Below are 17,079 nucleotides of genomic sequence, written 5' to 3'. Positions count from 1 at the left end.
AGAATCTTGCAACTTCAAACTCTTGTTGTTATGTGTTTTCTAAATAGTTTTATAAATTTGCAAACTTACTTTGAAAAAGTAAGTCAACCTGAAAAAGATTTTTTACCTTTGAAATATCTGGGTTCCTGTAGACATAGTCTTTACAGACTTCTTAATGTTGATCAAGCTTTTTTCCCCCAATATTATTTACTTTTCATCAAGGTGGTTACCTTAAGGCTTAAGGTCAGAATTAGGCTGGTAATAGGCCCGAGGCATGACTTTGAAAACAAAAATAGTTGGAGGAGCCATCTACAGACATGATCTGGGTCAGACTTGATTTGCAGCGTACTCAATTTTAGAATAGCCTGTTGGTTTTGTGAGCAGAAGCCTGCCAGATGAATTGAGCAGAAGGGCGGGATTAGCATATTAATCAGGTCCTGGCTGCTGGCCTCTTTCCCCTCCCTCCCTCCCTCTCTCCTTCCCTGAATGAATCTAGGCACCCAGGCCGGTGGGGTCACATTACTAGCTGGTTTCATTCTGCTCAGGAGCTCAATCTAGCCAGGATGGTCTGTGTTTCAGATTGCGGAAGCAGGAGAAGATTCTGTAACTGAGAGGCATTCTGCGAGCTGCTGGAAAATATTACAGAAGGAGCACCTCCCAAATTTTGCTTCAAGCTCTGACAGAAGGAGCGCACAGGGGAAACTTAGTGTGGCTGTGGATCGAAGCGAACCCTGTGGGAGCGATGAACGGGGACTTGGTGCGCGGACGCCTGGCCTGATCTTGAGAGGCCTGAGTTTATGTTGCTGGAACTGGCGGGCCGAGAGGCCCTGAGACCAGCAGGTGCCGTCTGTATGGAGAAGAGCGGCTGTAGTCCATTTCCAATGTGTTGGGCTAAAGGTATACATAACTTAAAAATCTATTTGGTTTAAATTTTACTCAGACTCATGCTTTTGCACTAAAAAGGTGGATAAGAGTTTTTCAGACTTTATTTCACATAGATTTACAATTAAATTTAAAGAAAAGTAGAACTTGATGTGGTATAGGTTTGCAGCTCTTGCATAAAATGACTGACCTAGATAGCTTCTAGAAAAGTAAATACAAATATTTTTATGGAAGTGCATTTTAACTAAGTTATCTTTTTTAAGCTTTGTCCTGTCTCTTATAGTTTTATGTTTTATTTTGTGTGTTTTAATTAAGGCACCCATATCCGTTCTGTGATGTGAAAGTTTTTAAAGAATAAAGAGACTAATTTTATCTTAAATAGGACTGAAGGAAAAAAGTGATCTGGTTTTTCTTATTTCAAAAATTGGTTTTCTTTACTTACCATAAAGACTGTGTATTTAATTTGAAACTTTGTATTATTGTAAGGTGGGCTTATCACTTAGGGTCAGTAATACTGTGAATAAACATTTTCTAGTTTAATGTTGTTAGGGTTTTTATTTGCATAAAAATATAAATATAAAATATATTTTCATTGTAACATTCAAGACAATGTTTGGAAAGCATGTTTACAAGTCACAAATGCTGTATAATCCATGTATGAATAAGACCAATAATTTATCTGCTTCTTTTAAAGTACTAGTGAATGTTATCCTTAGGAGATGAAATTCATAATAAAGAATTTAATACAAATATTTATTATTACTTTAAAGAATATATTCAAGTATCACGTTAAGGAAAGATTTTTAAAAGGAAGAAACCTGTGCGCTGGGTAAAGACCTGCAGTATTATAAGTAGACCTTCAGACTGATTCAGGTTAGTGTCTAGCTTAAAACTTCTAAAGCCGCCAGGACATTGAGGTGCTAGTGCCAGACCATAGTTTCTCTGTTAGATCACTTTTCGTTTACCAAGTTGTCAGCATTATCTAGTAATTCTTGTCTAGGCTTTTAAAGATTTCTTTCTTTTGTTTTTTAAAGATTTTATTTTTAGGTAATCTCTACACCCAGCGTGGGGCTTGAACTCACAACCCTGATATCAAGAGAGTCACATGCTCCACCAACTGAGCCAGCACCCCTTTTAAACATTTCTAAAACTTGTGATGTTAGAACTCTTTTAATGTGATGCTCTCTTTCTCTGAACAAAGCACCTGTCACTTTATTTCCTGATTTAGGTATTTAAAGTAAAGATGTTGCTGAGTTAAATTCAAACTATTGATTTTTAAAGGGTGTTGGGGATGGGAACTTTTAAAAACTGTAATTTCTCACCTGAGGACTGCACAGTATAATTGAGCTTGACTAGTAATGAGTGCTCAGAGGCAGAGAGTTCTGTACTATACTTGTTGAAGATTTTGCCCTCCCCCAGACTTGTGGGGACCCATTATACAACGCCACCTCCGTGGTGTGACAGTCCTCTGTTAGCACTGATCCTTAGCAATAAGGCTCTGATTTTACTAAGTCTAGGTTAGATTCAAGTCTATGAATCCAGTAACAATGGGATATTAAATAATTGCTTCCTGGGTTTTTAAGTAATTCAAAGTGACTTTACAAATATGAACTTCAGAAGAAAAGAGAGACTGAGGTGTTTTTGCTCATTCCAAAGCAACTGATGGAAGCAACTTATTTTTCCCATTATATTTGCTGACTGGCAGAGCAAGTGATTCTGGATCGTTCAAGAGGAGGTGTCTGACGACACTAAGGAGCTTGTCACCCTGTCCCCTTCTCAGGGCTGAGTACACCGCCTCCCCAGGGGGTACACAGTGTGCCAGCTTCTCAGCACACTTCTCTGTACCAGGCCAGGAAGGCAGGAAACTCTAGGTTTTATTCTGGTTAATTTTTGCTGTGTGATAAAGACAAAGATATTGATGTATAGGAATTCGCTGAATTGGTTATTTTCAAGTATAAAAGTTACTACTTTTAGATAAAGACAAAATAAAGCCCTCAAGTCTGGAGACTGTTAATCTCTATTTGCAGTTAGACATTTGAAACCTCACATTTGATTTTATCAGCCACATTAACCTCAAAAACAGCAGTGTCCCAATTTAAGAAGACACAATATACTTAGTAGAACAGGCTAAAAATAATAGAACAGAGCTATATTTGTATACTTTGAACTGAAAACTTTAAGGTATCCTTAAGACATCTGTGGCTGTCTCTGTGATACAGTTTATTGTATCGCAGAGTTAGGGTAAGGAAACCCCCCCCCAGGTCACTCCCACAGCTGATAACATTTTCATGTATTTAAAATGACTTTGTTATGACATGTGTTGAACTACATCATGATTTCCTAGGCTTAATAAAGGCAGTTTTAATTCAGAGTGTGGAAGTAAATGTTTGCAGTGCTGTAGTGCTGTATTTGGTTGCAAGGTTATTGAATGCAGAAAGCCCTGTTTGGAAAGTTCATAGATGACATGAGTGTGCCCTTTATTTGTTTCGTCTCTCTGAGAGACTGGAAAGGATTCAAGAAGTGTCAGGACTGTGCTTGTTAGGACAAGTGTGCGTGCCGATTTTTTTTCTAGATCTTTCAGTAGCAAATGGAGATTGAGTATACCAGTAATTGTTTATGTATGTGATTCTGGGTCCTGTGGTTGAAGTCATGCTTTTTTTTTTTTTTTTTTAGTCATGCTTTTTTTGTATCGATATTTTAAACTCCCTCTCCCTCCCTCCATCCAGAGAGTTCTGTGTGCAGCCTGTCTTCACGTCTCTGTCTTGGATTCCAGTGGTCAGCTTGCACATACATGCACATCTTGAGAGAGCTTCTTAATTGTTCCCCCTGAAATCTGTTCCTCCCCAAGTCCCCCCATCTTAGTTAACGTGCTGGACCCTCGTGCACTTAGTCGCTCATGCCACAGGCCCAGGCCTCTGTGATGCTTCCTGCCGCATGGAAGCACTCCATCTCAGTACCCTTACCATCCTGGCTCCAGAACAGGTGTGGAGTTACTCCCCCTGCCCCCTCTCTGCAGCATCCACTCTGCGCCAGGAGACCTTCATCTCTCTCTGTGGTTTCCTGTTGGATCTTCCTGTTTCCTCACTCCTCATCCTTCTTCACACAGCTGCCGGAGTGAGTTTATAAAAACACGAATGCAGTGTTACTCTCCTAAAAACTCCCTGGTGGCTTCTTCTTGGATAAGATTGCAAATCCTTAACGTGGCCTGCAAGGCCTCACCTGATCTGGCCTCTCCCCACCATCTCCAGCTTCAGGCCTTTGGCCTCTGGCTCATCAGTAGTGCAGTTGTTTTGTCATGGGAGCCCCTCAGACACCCAGAGCTCTTCCCTGTCAGGCCTCTGTGCCTCTTCCTCCCCTGCTTGGCCTGCTCCTCCTGGCCTCGCATGTCTGAGCCTAAAGCTTCTCTCAGCCCTGTCTGTGTAAACCGCGTTCTCCCTGATGTTCCCTCCCTGAGCCTTGTCTGCTGGTTTTGCACAGCAGTGACCTGGCATTGACCGTTACATATTGTACCTGCTTGCTCTCTTGTCTTCTTTGCTGGATAGTAAATGCAACATAGTCAGGGACAGCGTCAGGTTTTCTTCTGCTTGACAAGGTATTGGCAGAAATGAATATTCCCTTAATGAATGGATAAATTATAGACTTAACTAATCCACATGCTCGAAGAACAGTTGGGTGAGAGGAGTAGATTGGTGTTTGAGTCTCTTCCTACAGCAGCGCACACACCGAATTCTAGCTCTCTCAACAGATGGGTCTCAGTCGGGCTCCCAGGGCCTGATCGCTTCCCTGGGAATTATCTCCCTGGGCCTCTGCCACTCCTCTGGGATCGTGGCCATCCGGTCTGACAGCTTGAGTTGCTAATTGACTCGTGAGGAAAACAGATTAGAAATATATTTATATGTAAGTGTGTGAATTTATTTTATAATTGTACTTATGTAAATAGTCTAGATATCTACCTTTACAGTAAAAGGTGTTAAATGCTTTCCAGAAGAGTGACTGATTTATATGAGTGCCCAGCATGAGGGAACCCCTTGTGGTGCCCGGCACACACTAGGCCCTCAGTAAGAATGAACGCTGAGCTGAGTTCCAGTCTGTTCCCTGCCTGCCCCCCTCTCCACCGGCCTCTACCCCCGGACTCTGCCTCTGATGGACTCTGCCAGGGCACTGTGTGGTTAGTTCTCTGATAGGCCCCTGCCGGGTGGTGCCCCTTCATGCCCCGTTAAGCTCGGCTGCTCCTTCTGCTTGGAACATTCATTCTTTTTATTTTTATTTACTTATTTTTTAAAAAGATTTTATTTATTTATTCATAGAGACACAGAGAGAGAGGCAGAGACACAGGCAGAGGGAGAAGCGGGCTCCATGCAGGGAGCCCGACGTGGGACTCGATCCAGGGTCTCCAGGATCACGCCCTGGGCTGCAGGTGGCGCTAAACTGCTTGTCGCCTGGGCTGCCCCATTCATTCTTTTTAAATGGGAAACCTTCAGGATTCTGCCCTAAGGCATGGCCGTTTGTGTGTGTGTACACGTACACGCACGTGTATGCGTGTGCACATGTGCCCGTCTGCCCATCTGTCCGTCTCATCTGGACACCTGGTTGGGCTCGGGCATCTTTGTGCATCAGCTCTGCACACACTGGCATAGCTGGTAACTCACTCAACTTTGTTTATTTGCTTTTCTCACATTCCTTGGTTGTAAACTTCCTTTGGGCCAAGTTCAAATGTTACTGCTTTTTGAGTCCATATGGTCTGGCATATTATCAGCACTCAGTGATTGTTGAGTGAAAAAGCCCCCCAAAGTGGTGAAATCCGGGGCATTTTTCTTTTCTTTCCTTTTTTTTTTTTTTCCAGAATTTCACTAAAGTCCACGTTCAGTGTGCTTTATTAAAACACCTCTTCCAGCTAGTGCTTTTCCATCTATCATACTTAACATTTAGCCTCAATTTCATCCTTTATTACAAACAACTTACTACTTACCTTGCAACAAATGTTTACAAAGCACCTACTATATTCACGTACTATGGTAGGTGGTATTAAAGAAAGATTTAATGCCAGTGTCTCTACTCTCAGGCAGCTGAGAGTTTTGTAGAAAATGTACAAATGTTTTCCACTCTTCTATCATTATTCCAATAGCCAATTGTCCATTTGCCTTAGGTGAAGTAAAACCATTAATTTGTATGATGGTTTGACAATTTGTCAAAAAAATGTGATATCTCCAGTAACTCTATAAAATAGGTACTAAATTACCTACACTTTATAGTTGAAGTTAAGGTAAGCAATATACTTAACCTGCAGCTAGGAAGTGGGATGGGGCATTTTTCTAAAGGCAGTGCTGTCTGATGCCAGTGGAGAAGGTGGGGATTCTGAGGGCAAAGGCACTGAGAAGTGAACTGTGGAGTGTTTAGGGAAATCAGGATGGGCTTTCCTGCTGATGATGGCCAGAGGCTGCATTAAGGTTCGTGGAGAGGCGAGTAGGGAAGGCTTGCTCTTCCACCCCCTTTCTCTGAGGGGTGAGAGCGGGACTCTTGGAAGCCCTCACTCTGCCCCTCAGGATCAGTGTCCCCACGTGGGGTCCCAGCCTTCTGGTCTTAGCCCTGCCCACCGACCTGGCCCTGCTCCATGTGCTGCTGCGGGCCTCTGCACACCTTGCCTGCTCCTGTGCCTCGCTGCTGCCTCGCCAGTGCCTTTCCCTCTCCCTGGGGGCACCTGGAACCACTAGGGCCTTGTCGCCTAGATTCCTAGTACTTGCTCCTCAGCACTAGGAGGCATCCAGGGCAGGGCGGGGAGGGTGGGGGGTGGTAGGGGACCGAACACGTGGTGGAGGCTGAGGCCACAGCAGGTGGGCAGTGCTTGGGCAAGGAGAGGAGCACAGCCCGGCCAGGGTGCTCTCCCTGAAGGGCTCCCCTTTGCTTCTGACCCCCTTCAGGCCTGGTGGGAGTGTCGTTAACGTCAACTCCCTCGCGGACAGAAATTATACGGGGGCTCTTATCATTTCTTTGTCTCCCAGGTCCTCTCCCTTTCCTCCTTGGAGAAGAGGCTGCCCGCTTCCCCGTGTTCTCCTCAGGGGCAGTCTGAGAGCTCTTCAGTTCACCGAGGGCCTTCTCGCCAGCGCGGGGAGGCGTGTGCACCAGCTTCTGTTGTCTGTCTGTCTGTCCCCCAGTCATTATATGAACCCATGTTGTGTGTCCTCCCCCCTCCCCCCGACCACCCTTATGCCCTCACCGCTGTCCCCATCTGTCCCCGGCGCCCGCTCCTGCTGGCCCTTTTCACCAGCTCACACGCTCTGGGGTGCACTGCTCCTGCTGTCCTGCTGTCCTGCTGTCCTGCTGTCCTGCGGTGAAATGCACCCTCCCCCCCACCCCCTACAGGCGAGGAACCGGTCAGTCCTGCTTATTGCTGCCCTCCCAGGGCCTCACACCTCCTGGACTCCTGTAGGGAGCACATGAGTGGATTAATGATTCAGTCACCTTGTCTTCTTGCAGCGACAGAGGTTCAAAGCACTAGAGGCAGATGGGAAAGGTCGTGGAGGTTTTTGTGAAAATTAGAAAACTTCTTTCTAGTGCCTAAATGGTCAGTGACACGGTTTTTAAAATGGTGTTCACACGTCTTTGATTTCAGATTCATCTGTAATTGTTCAAGCTATTAAGAATTTATTGTAAATTTAACAGTTTTCTGTATTTCATAACTTTTATCAGTTTTCAGTTAAGGAGAAAAATTAACTTTAAAACAATTATCACAGTATTTTGGCTTTGTTTTTGAGTAATATTTGTATAAATTATATAGTGTTATTGACTGTAGTTCATAGAACTGGGTTTATGTACACATGTATATTATCTTGAACTTCTTCAGGTGATATGTTTGCATCTTTATACCTTTCTTCCTAGAAGGTTGTAGAAAATGAGTCCTATTTTATGTATTTCATAGGAGTTTGATGTTGAAAACCAACCGGTGGTCATAGTATGTTGTTCCTTTGAGTGAAAAGACAAGCACACTGTTGGCTGCTTTCCTGTGCTCTGATGCTCTGGTGGGGGTGCTTTCGTGTAGCTTGTGTTGCACAGTCTTGTTGAGTCTTTGGGCTTACGGGCAGGGTGGGTGCTTTGCCAGTGACAGCAGCTTCTAGAGCTGACGGACTTTTAGTTCTCTTCGGTTTTGACTGGGGCTGTGTCTAGTCTGTGCATCAGTTTGGGAGAACTGACCTGTGAACAGTATTGTGACTTCTGGTAGACCTGTCCAGGTCACTCGGTCTGTGGTCTCCCTTAGCCGATCTTAGTGTGGAGAGCTTCATGCTTTTCTGATGCTATTGTAAAGGACAGTTTTCTTTTTTTTAAAGATTTTATTTATTTAAAAAAAAAAAAAAAAGATTTTATTTATTTATTCATGATACACACACACACACACACACACACACACACACAGGCAGAGACACAGGAGGAGGGAGAAGCAGGCTCCATGCAGGGAGCCTGATGTGGGACTCGATCCCAGGACTCCAGGATCACGCCCTGGGCCAAAGGCAGGTGTTAAACCGCTGAGCCACCTGGGCTGCCCTAAAGGACAGTTTTTTGACTTGTAGGGTTAGTTGTTCAATTCTTGGCTTAGTATGTAGAAGTAGATTATTTTGTTAGTTTATCTTGTGGCCTTACTAGTTCTGGAGGTTTACTTGAGCAAGTAGAAAATCCAAAGAAATCTTTCTTTTAAAAATAGATTTATTTATTTATTCATGAGAGACAGAGAGAGGCAGAGACATAGACAGAGGGAGAAGCAGGCTCCATGCAGGGAGCCTGATGTGGGACTTGATCCCAGGACCCTGGGGTCATGCCCTGGGCTGAAGGATGGCACCAAACCGCTGAGCCACCCAGGGATCCCCCAAAATCCAAAGAAATCTATAATCATGTAATCTGAAAATAACTTTTTCTTTCCAGTCTTTGTCTTTTATTTATTTTTTAAAAAATTGTTTAAAAGATTTTACTTATTCATGAGAGACAGAGAGAGGCAGACACACAGGCAGAGAGTGCAGCAGACTCCATGCAGGCTCCATGCAGGGAGCCCGACGTGGGACTTGGTCCTGGGTCTCCAGGATCACACCCTGGGCTGAAAGCGTCCAGTCTTTGTCTTTTATTTCTCTGTCTTGCCCTCTCGCCTTGACTAGCACCTTCATTACAGTATTCTTGTCATACGCTAACCCCATGGAGGGAGTTTTCAGCGTTAAATAGCATTTAGTTATAGTTTTGTCTTTGTTTTTTTAGATATCTTCTATTGAATGTTAAAATTTTCCTTTTAAGTCCTGGTTTTCTGAGAATTTTTCTTTTCTTTTCTTTTCTTTTTTTTTTTTTTAAATCATGAGAAGGGGGATCCCTGGGTGGCGCAGCAGTTTGGCGCCTGCCTTTGGCCCAGGGTGCGATCCTGGAGACCTGGGATCAAGTCCCACGTCGGGCTCCCAGTGCATGGAGCCTGCTTCTCTCTCTGCCTGTGTCTCTGCCTCTCTCTCTCTCTCTCTCTCTCTCTCTGTGACTATCATAAATAAATAAAAATTAAATCATGAGAAGGTATTGAATTTTGTCAAGTGTTTTTTTTTTCTGTATCGATTTGATTGTAGAAATTTTGTTTTTTCTTTTTTTTTTTAAATTTTCTGTTTTTTAAAATAATGGGTGGATTGCGTTTTGATTGTTGAATCAGCATTGCATTCCTGAGGTAAATCCCACTTGATCATGATGTATTAACCTGTTTAGATATTGTTAGATCCAATATGCAATATTTTGTTGAGGAAATCTATTTGATGAGGGATATCAATCTAATTTTTTTTCTTGTGACCTTTTTTGTGGCACTTTTATATCAAGAACTGCCGTTCTCATAAAACAAGCTGGAGATGTCCTCTTATGTTTCCTTTTTGTTTTTTAAAGATATTATTTATTCATAGAGACAGAGAGAGAGAGAGGGGCAGAGACACAGGCAGAGGGAGAAGCAGGCTCCATACAGGAAGCCTGACGTGGGACTCGATCCTGGGTCTCCAGGATCACACCCCAGGCTGCGGGCGGCGCCACCGGGGCTGCCCTCCTCTTATGTTTCCATTGCATGACTGTGTGTGTAAAGTTAGGAGGCACCAGTCTCTGGTGGCAGTACTAGGAGTCATAGTCCCATTTGGTGGCGCGGTATTTGTCACAAAGGGCCAGAAAGCAGCAGCAGAAATGTTTTCTATCTTGTGTAGTAGTAGTCCAAGGATGGAGACGCACACATGCTTGTATGTGTTTGCTTATGTCAAAAGCCGTGGAGCTCTGCACTCAAGATTTGTGCATCTTACATGTTAGACTTTGGTGCAAAGCTAGTGGACCATAAGTGCAGCCCCCATGCAGCATTGCAGCTCTGAAGGTCTGGCATCATGCTCAGTTTGGAAAGAGATCATACACATCAACACAGTAACTTTAGCCTGGTTCCGAAAACCTGAGAACTGAGGGGAAAGACTATATACACAAAATCTGAAATAGGAGATTTAAAATGCTTAGAATACTGTCTTTTGATGACCAGACAGTATGGTTAACAGTTGTTTGTAGGTGGAAAATGTTCATGCTGTTCCCTAATATTACATATATAATAAAGTGGTACCCCATTAAAGGAATTTGTTAGAAAAAATGCAGACAAAAACATATAACAAAAAGAAGACAGCTTCCTAGAACCAGGGAGGAGGGAGGAGAATGGTGGGGAAGGATGGCCACCTTCCATTCTTCGAATGTTGAGGAAGGAGGCTGAGAGCTGCTGGAGCAGAGGATTTTGGTGATGAAGGACAACTCCTGCAGGGTCAGACTGGAAGAGTGCAGACAGGCAAAGTCCTGATGTGTGGCTCTGCCGCCAGGAAGGTCTGAAGAGGTTAGTTGGTGGCTCATGCTCTAGGTGGAGACATTCACACTGGAGCTGTGTTGTGACACCCCCATTGCTTAGTACTACTCCGGTTGTCTTTGTGTGGTGCTGTGAGAGGTGTCAAGGTGCTGGCAGAAGAAAAAGCCTCTAGCTGTCACTTCCACAGAGAGGGTTCCTCTAATTTTCAGACACCTTGCTTTTCAAACTCTATAGGTGATTTCTGTGTTCTACAAAATTTTATTTGGATTGCAGCTTGAGACTTTTTTACACATTCTTTTGTTTAATGTTATGTATTCAGTTTAGGGGATGTGAATATAAATTTTCCTTTTATTTATACTTGACAGAAAAATATTGTATTGATATATATTTATTTTTATATATTTGTATATATTTATAAATATAATTTTTATAAATATAACACATATATTTCATATATGTTTATATATATTTAATACAGATTTTATATATATATAGTCTGAATAAAAAAAAACAAAAACCAAGGAAAAAACCCAGGGCCTTGTAAACCAGAGTGAGGCCAGTATGTTGTATCTCCCCAAAGGTCTGTTTTGTTAACCTTCTTAAAATTTTTTTAGAGAAGCAGAATACTGCTAGAATATCATATACTAACACTCCTTTTTTACTATGAAAATCTTACCATGTTGTAAAGTTGACAGAATCATTGAGAAGATAATACCAGACTGTTAGGTATTCTTTTTTGTTTTAACTTTTATGTGAGATCATGATGGAATGGTATACTGCTGGTGTATCTTCAGTTTAGAAAAATGCGTATTGTTTTTTTATAGGGCAGGGTTTAGGGGAAAATTCTATGGAACACTTGTGCTTCATTTGGTCATTGGATTTAATTACACATTTCAAACATACCAGATGTTACCATAGTAGGAACAATAGTCTGTTTCTTCTTTTTTTTTTTGACAGGATTCATAGAGCTTTGAAGAGTAACAGGAAAGATGCTTTTTAGAGCTATGATGGAATTTTTGAAGTATTAAATGGGGGGGAGTCGCATAGGATTTCCATTTAGAGAACAATCAGCATTTTCCTTTCATTGGCCTAGAGAAATCAGGTTAACCCTTCTAACTACTACATGAATTGGATGTTGACTTTGTCTCTAATATATAAACACTCTACATTTGTGATCTCAACTAGCAGGGTAGGTATTACTACTTGTGCTCTACAAGACAAGGAACCTCTAGTAATTTAAGAGTTACGTAGTGGGGAGTGCGGGAGCCAGGCACAGTCCTTAACATTATTAAGCAGCATGCACTCCTTCTCAATCAAGATCTTACGCAGGAGGCAGCCCGGGTGGCTCAGCGGTTTAGCGCCACCTTTGGCCCAGGGTGTGATCCTGGAGACCCAGGATTGAGTCCCACGTTGGGCTCCCTGTGTGGAGCCTGCTTCTCCCTCTGCCTGTGTCTCTGCCTCTCTTTCTGTGTCTCTCATGAATAAATTAATAAAATATTAAAAAAAGTAAGATCTTGCTCAGAAGTCACTACTTGTGAACCTTTTGCTGAGACCTGTCTTCTGTAGAATTTCCAGCCTTCCTCAGTTAGAGGCTCAGGGATAAGATTGGGCTGTTGTATTTCTGTGATTTAAGTGAAGTTTTAACTGTCCTGTAATCTCTAGGGTGTCTTGCCCATAGAAAGTAAGTTAATAGCTCAAGGTTGAGATACTTTAGGTAATCTGAGGGATGTGTCTAACCAGTGAAAGTAGTAACAGTTGAAATGCTATTGTAGTAAATTATTTTCCCCATTGTGGGTTGTTAAAAATTTTACTATGGAAATTGCATTCTCGCACTCAAAATTGGGGATTAAGTGAAGTTAGCCATGCTTGCTTTCTTTTTGGCTCCCAGAATCCTGTCAGGAGGCTTTCACTCGATCCTGGCAGGAGGTGGAAACATTCTTTTCTAAGGATACTGGTCCAAGAGAAAAGGCCGACTCTGACATTTTGAGATCTCTAGCCAAGTGGCTGATTCTCTGCTCACCACACAGATTGCCAGATCACCCGCATGTACAGGGTTCCTCGACAACTAGGTATTTAAAGACAGCCTCTGCAGGAGAGTAAAAATAAACAGGTGGCACGACATCAAACTGAAAAGTTTTTGCACAGCAATCAACAAGAGGGCAAAGCGGGCAGCCTGCAGAATGGGAGACCCATTCATATATCTGATAAAGGATTGATATTTAAAATACATGAACAGCTCATACAACTCAATACCAAAAAAAAAAAAAATCTGTTTAAAAAATGGGCAGAGGATCTGAGGATCTGAATAGATGCTGTTCCGAAGAAGACATCCAGATAGCCAACAGATACATGAAAATATGCTCAGCATCACTCAGCATCAGGGAGATGCAAATCAAAACCACAGTAAGATATCACCTCACACCTGTCAGAATGGCTGTTATCAAAAAGACAAGAAAAAACAAGTATTCCTGAGGGTGTGGAGAAAAAGGAACCCTTGTGCACTGCTGTGGGAATATAGACTGGTACAGCCATTATGGAAAACTTTATGGAGATTCTTCAAAAAATTAAAAATAGAATTAGCCATATGATCCAGCAATTTCACTATGAGACATTTATCCAAAGAAAGTGAAAATACTAATTTGAAAAGATTTATGTGTGCTGCAGCATTATTTCCAATAGCCAATACATGGAAACAACCTAAGTGTCCATTAATGAATGAATAGATAGAGAAGATGGTGTGTGTGTATGTGTGTGCATGCATACACACACATATACATACATACATACAATGGAATATTATTTGGCCATTAAGATGAAATCTTGCCATTTTCAGGAACCTGGATGGATAGTGAGGGCATTATGCTACATTAATAAGACTAGTCTTTTAGAGAAAGACTAATTCTGTATGATCTTACTTAGTGTGGAACCTAAAAAACAAAACAAATGAATAAACAAAGCTAGATCCAGAGAAAGGAACAGTGGGTTGCTAGATGGGGGTGGGGAGGTGAATTAAGAGGGTCGAGGTACAAAATTCCAGTTATATGTAAGTTGTGGGGATACAATGTACAGCATGGTCACTATAGTTAATAATATTAAAAGTTGCATGGAGAGTAAATCGTAGAAGTTCTCATCACAAAAGAAAAATTTTCTTGTAACTTTGTATGGTGCCAGTTGCTAACTAGACTTATTGTAGTGATCATTTTGTAATATATACAAGTATGGAATCAATATGCTGTACACCTAATACTAATGTGTCATATGCAAATTATATTTCAATAAGAAGAAAATAAAGACAGCTTTTGCTTCCCAATTTGAGGCCAAAACAGAGAGAAAACAGTTTTGAGTAATAAAGATGAAACCACAAGCAGAAGGAAGCTAAAAGAAGATAAAACATTTAAATCTCAGTAGAAGATCTCCAGAAAGCTAAGGGAAGATATTGCATCCATGAAAGACCAACAGAATCTATTTTTTTTTTCTTAAGATTTATTTATTTATTTGAAGGGCCAGGGAGGGGAAGAGGAAGAGAGAGACCCAAGCAGATTCCACTGCCAGGTGCCTGATGCGGTACTTGATCTGATGACCACCTGAGATCACACGACCCCCTGAGATCAGACCTGAGCCAAAACTGAGAGTCATGTGCTTTAACCAACTGTACCACCCAGGCCCCCCAGAATACTTTTTAAAAGTACATTCAAAGAACAGGAAAATTAAAAGTACCAAAGCAGATATAAACTCAGTAAAAGTAGTGAGAAGTAAGGTGGAAGTTACCTCTCAGAACGTGTGCATAGGAAAGAAAATTGGGTAAGAAAATAAAGAAAATAGGATCATGAATTCAGGAGGCCCAACAGAAAGAGACAAAAGGATTAAATCATCAAAGACCTGATGCAAGAACATTTTCTGGAAGCAAAGGATAGAGATTTTCGGATTGCAGATTCCTGAAGCCCTGTGGCTGCCTCTTGGGCCTCTCCCTCTCTGCCCTTTCATGGAGAGAAAGCCTCCCTTGTGGCACCTGTGCATCTGTGATATACTAACTATGGAAGGGGCGAGGACTAGGCTGAAAGCTCTGCAGGGTAGGATTATACATATATTCACACATCTGTTTCATTGCCTAGCCTAGAATTTGGTGAAGTGTTTTTCGACTTAATTAATCTAAGGGCGGCGTGGCACATTCCTTTGCCCATAGGGGACAAGCATGAATGGACGAATACATGAAGCATTGTGGCCACAGAAGAGCGTGTGGTAGCAATTCCAAATCCAGCTGGCCTTTAGTCCAGGACAGTGGGGCGTGGTAACAACAGATGATGGGCGAGTACCTGGTGACACTCCACTGTGTGTTGCCATGCAGGAGTGAAGCCTCTAATGATAGCATTTTCAAGAGAAGATGGGAACCCAGCAAACCCAGCTGTAGCAAGGCTTGGTGAGCAGGAGCATGGTCTTTTTTTTTTTTTTTTTTTTTAATTTTTATTTATTTATGATAGTCACAGAGAGAGAGAGAGAGAGAGAGAGAGAGAGAGAGAGGCAGAGACACAGGCAGAGGGAGAAGCAGGCTCCATGCACCAGGAGCCCGACGTGGGATTCGATCCCGGGTCTCCAGGATCGCGCCCTGGGCCAAAGGCAGGCGCTAAACCGCTGCGCCACCCAGGGATCCCCAGGAGCATGGTCTGGAGGTAGACTGCCTGACCTTGAGTCTCATGTACTAGGCATGTGGCCTTGGGCAGGTCCCTTCTCTCTGTTTCCACATCTGGAAGGGGGGGGGTGATAAGGTTATTATGAGGATTAAATTATTTCATTTTTAAGTGCTTAGAATAGTCCTTGCATGATAATGCTGCATAAAAAATTACCTAAAGAAACCTCTGGAAGCCCCCAGTCTAGATACAGAGAAGCAGCTTTTACCATAAGGCGGTCCAAATCAATCTCTGCATATTAGGGAAATCATTATTTTATTATGCACAGTAGTTTAACTACATGTTGTCATTAGCTATTTTGCTTTTGCATAGTGCTCCCCAAAGAGAACCCATGGAGATATTTTCCCAAAGGTAAACATACATCTCTTTCTTAGGAGTACAAAGACTCAGTTACAGCCGTGAAATTCTAGGGTTTTGTAAAAGGCTTTAAAGAGCCTCAGACAGAATAGCAGATGCCTCCTCTCCACCCCCAAACCGAGAGCAGATGGGGCCCACCAAGGCTTATTCCCCTTCCAAAAGTCCAGCTCCCTGCTCCTTGACTCCAGGCAGGAAGCATCTCCATTTGCACGAGTTCACGCGTGTGGGCCTGTGTTGTTCCTGGTAGCAAATACCAAACTGAAGTGACTCTTCTACTTCTTGCTCATCCGCATTCCGCAAACAGTGTCTGCCCCTCTTGTGTTCTATGTCTCTGTGGAATGGTGCCACTTTCCCACTCAGTTACCTGAGCAAGGAAGATGGCTGCTGACTTTCCTTTAATCTTATATGTGCACCTTAGTCAACCCCTGTCCTCTTGACTTTTTTTTTTTTTTTTTTTAAGATTTTATCTATTTATTCTTGAAAGACAGAGAGAGAGAGAGGCAGAGACACAGGCAAAGGGAGAAGCAGGCTCCATGCCAGGAGCCCGACATGGGACTCAATCCCGGGTCTCCAGGATCACGCCCTGGGCCGAAGGTGGCGCTAAACCGCTGAGCCACCCGGGCTGCCCTTGACTTTTTTTTTTAAAAAGGTTTTATTTGAGAGCAAGAGACCGAGAGCAAGTGAGAGGGAATACAAGCAGGATGAGAGGCAGAGGGTGAAGCCGACTCCAGCTCAGCAGAGAGCCCAATGCAGGGCTTGATCCCAGGAGTCCAGGATCATGACCTGAGCCAAAGGCAGATGCTTAACTGACTAAACCACCCAGGTGCCCCCCCACCTTGACTTTTTTTACTGCTCTTAAGTCTTTCCATTTCTTGGGTCATAGTTAGTGCTGTCAGAATTATAACAGAAGCTTTCTGATTGGTTTAAATGGGCTTACTTGCTGCCCAGGTGCATATCCTAACACCAGTCTTGCTCCCCACTTGCGTCTGGAGCTTGTGGGCCTTGTCTAGCCTCTCTGCTGTTTGAATGAAGGCCACGTTGGCCTTTGCATGGACTCCCTGGATCATTGACTTACACCTGCAGCCGTGTCTTTTGCTGGATATACCCATTCTCAAGATCCCAGCTTGGAATTCATATTCTGTAGGAAGTTGACCCGTGCCCTAAGTCTGGATGATACAGATTTTCCTGACATCACCCCCTAACACTTTTTCATGTACTTCTCTGTGATAGTCTCCCTAATGAGGGCCATAGGGGCAGGGACTGTCTCCTGTGCACTGCTCTATTACCAGTCTGTCTCTTTCCTAATACCAATCTCTCCTGATATCCTGATGCCCAGGAGAACACCTTATATATAGT

The 17,079-nt window shown here is 42.9% G+C and overlaps 1 protein-coding gene across 14 annotated transcripts in view; it reads left to right on the top strand.

Annotated features, from left to right (window-relative positions):
- PTK2 (protein tyrosine kinase 2) overlaps positions 1-17,079 on the top strand; it is a 266,181-nt gene that overhangs the window by 55,079 nt on the left and 194,023 nt on the right. For 12 of the 14 annotated variants that reach the window (XM_038555623.1, XM_038555622.1, XM_038555619.1 and 9 more), the window contains exon 3: positions 559-876. The exons of 1 other annotated variant lie outside the window; for it this stretch is intronic. In XM_038555623.1, coding sequence (XP_038411551.1) covers positions 777-876 — 100 coding nt within the window. In that variant the 5' untranslated portion in view covers positions 559-776. Of the gene's footprint in view, positions 1-558; positions 877-1,631; positions 1,735-17,079 lie in introns of those variants that run through there. One more of the 14 variants, XM_038555625.1, reaches the window with a different exon arrangement.

This window comes from Canis lupus, chromosome 13 (genome assembly GCF_011100685.1).
Source record: "Canis lupus familiaris isolate Mischka breed German Shepherd chromosome 13, alternate assembly UU_Cfam_GSD_1.0, whole genome shotgun sequence".
Lineage (NCBI taxonomy): Eukaryota > Metazoa > Chordata > Mammalia > Carnivora > Canidae > Canis > Canis lupus.
This window is presented reverse-complemented; position numbering and strand designations above follow the sequence as displayed.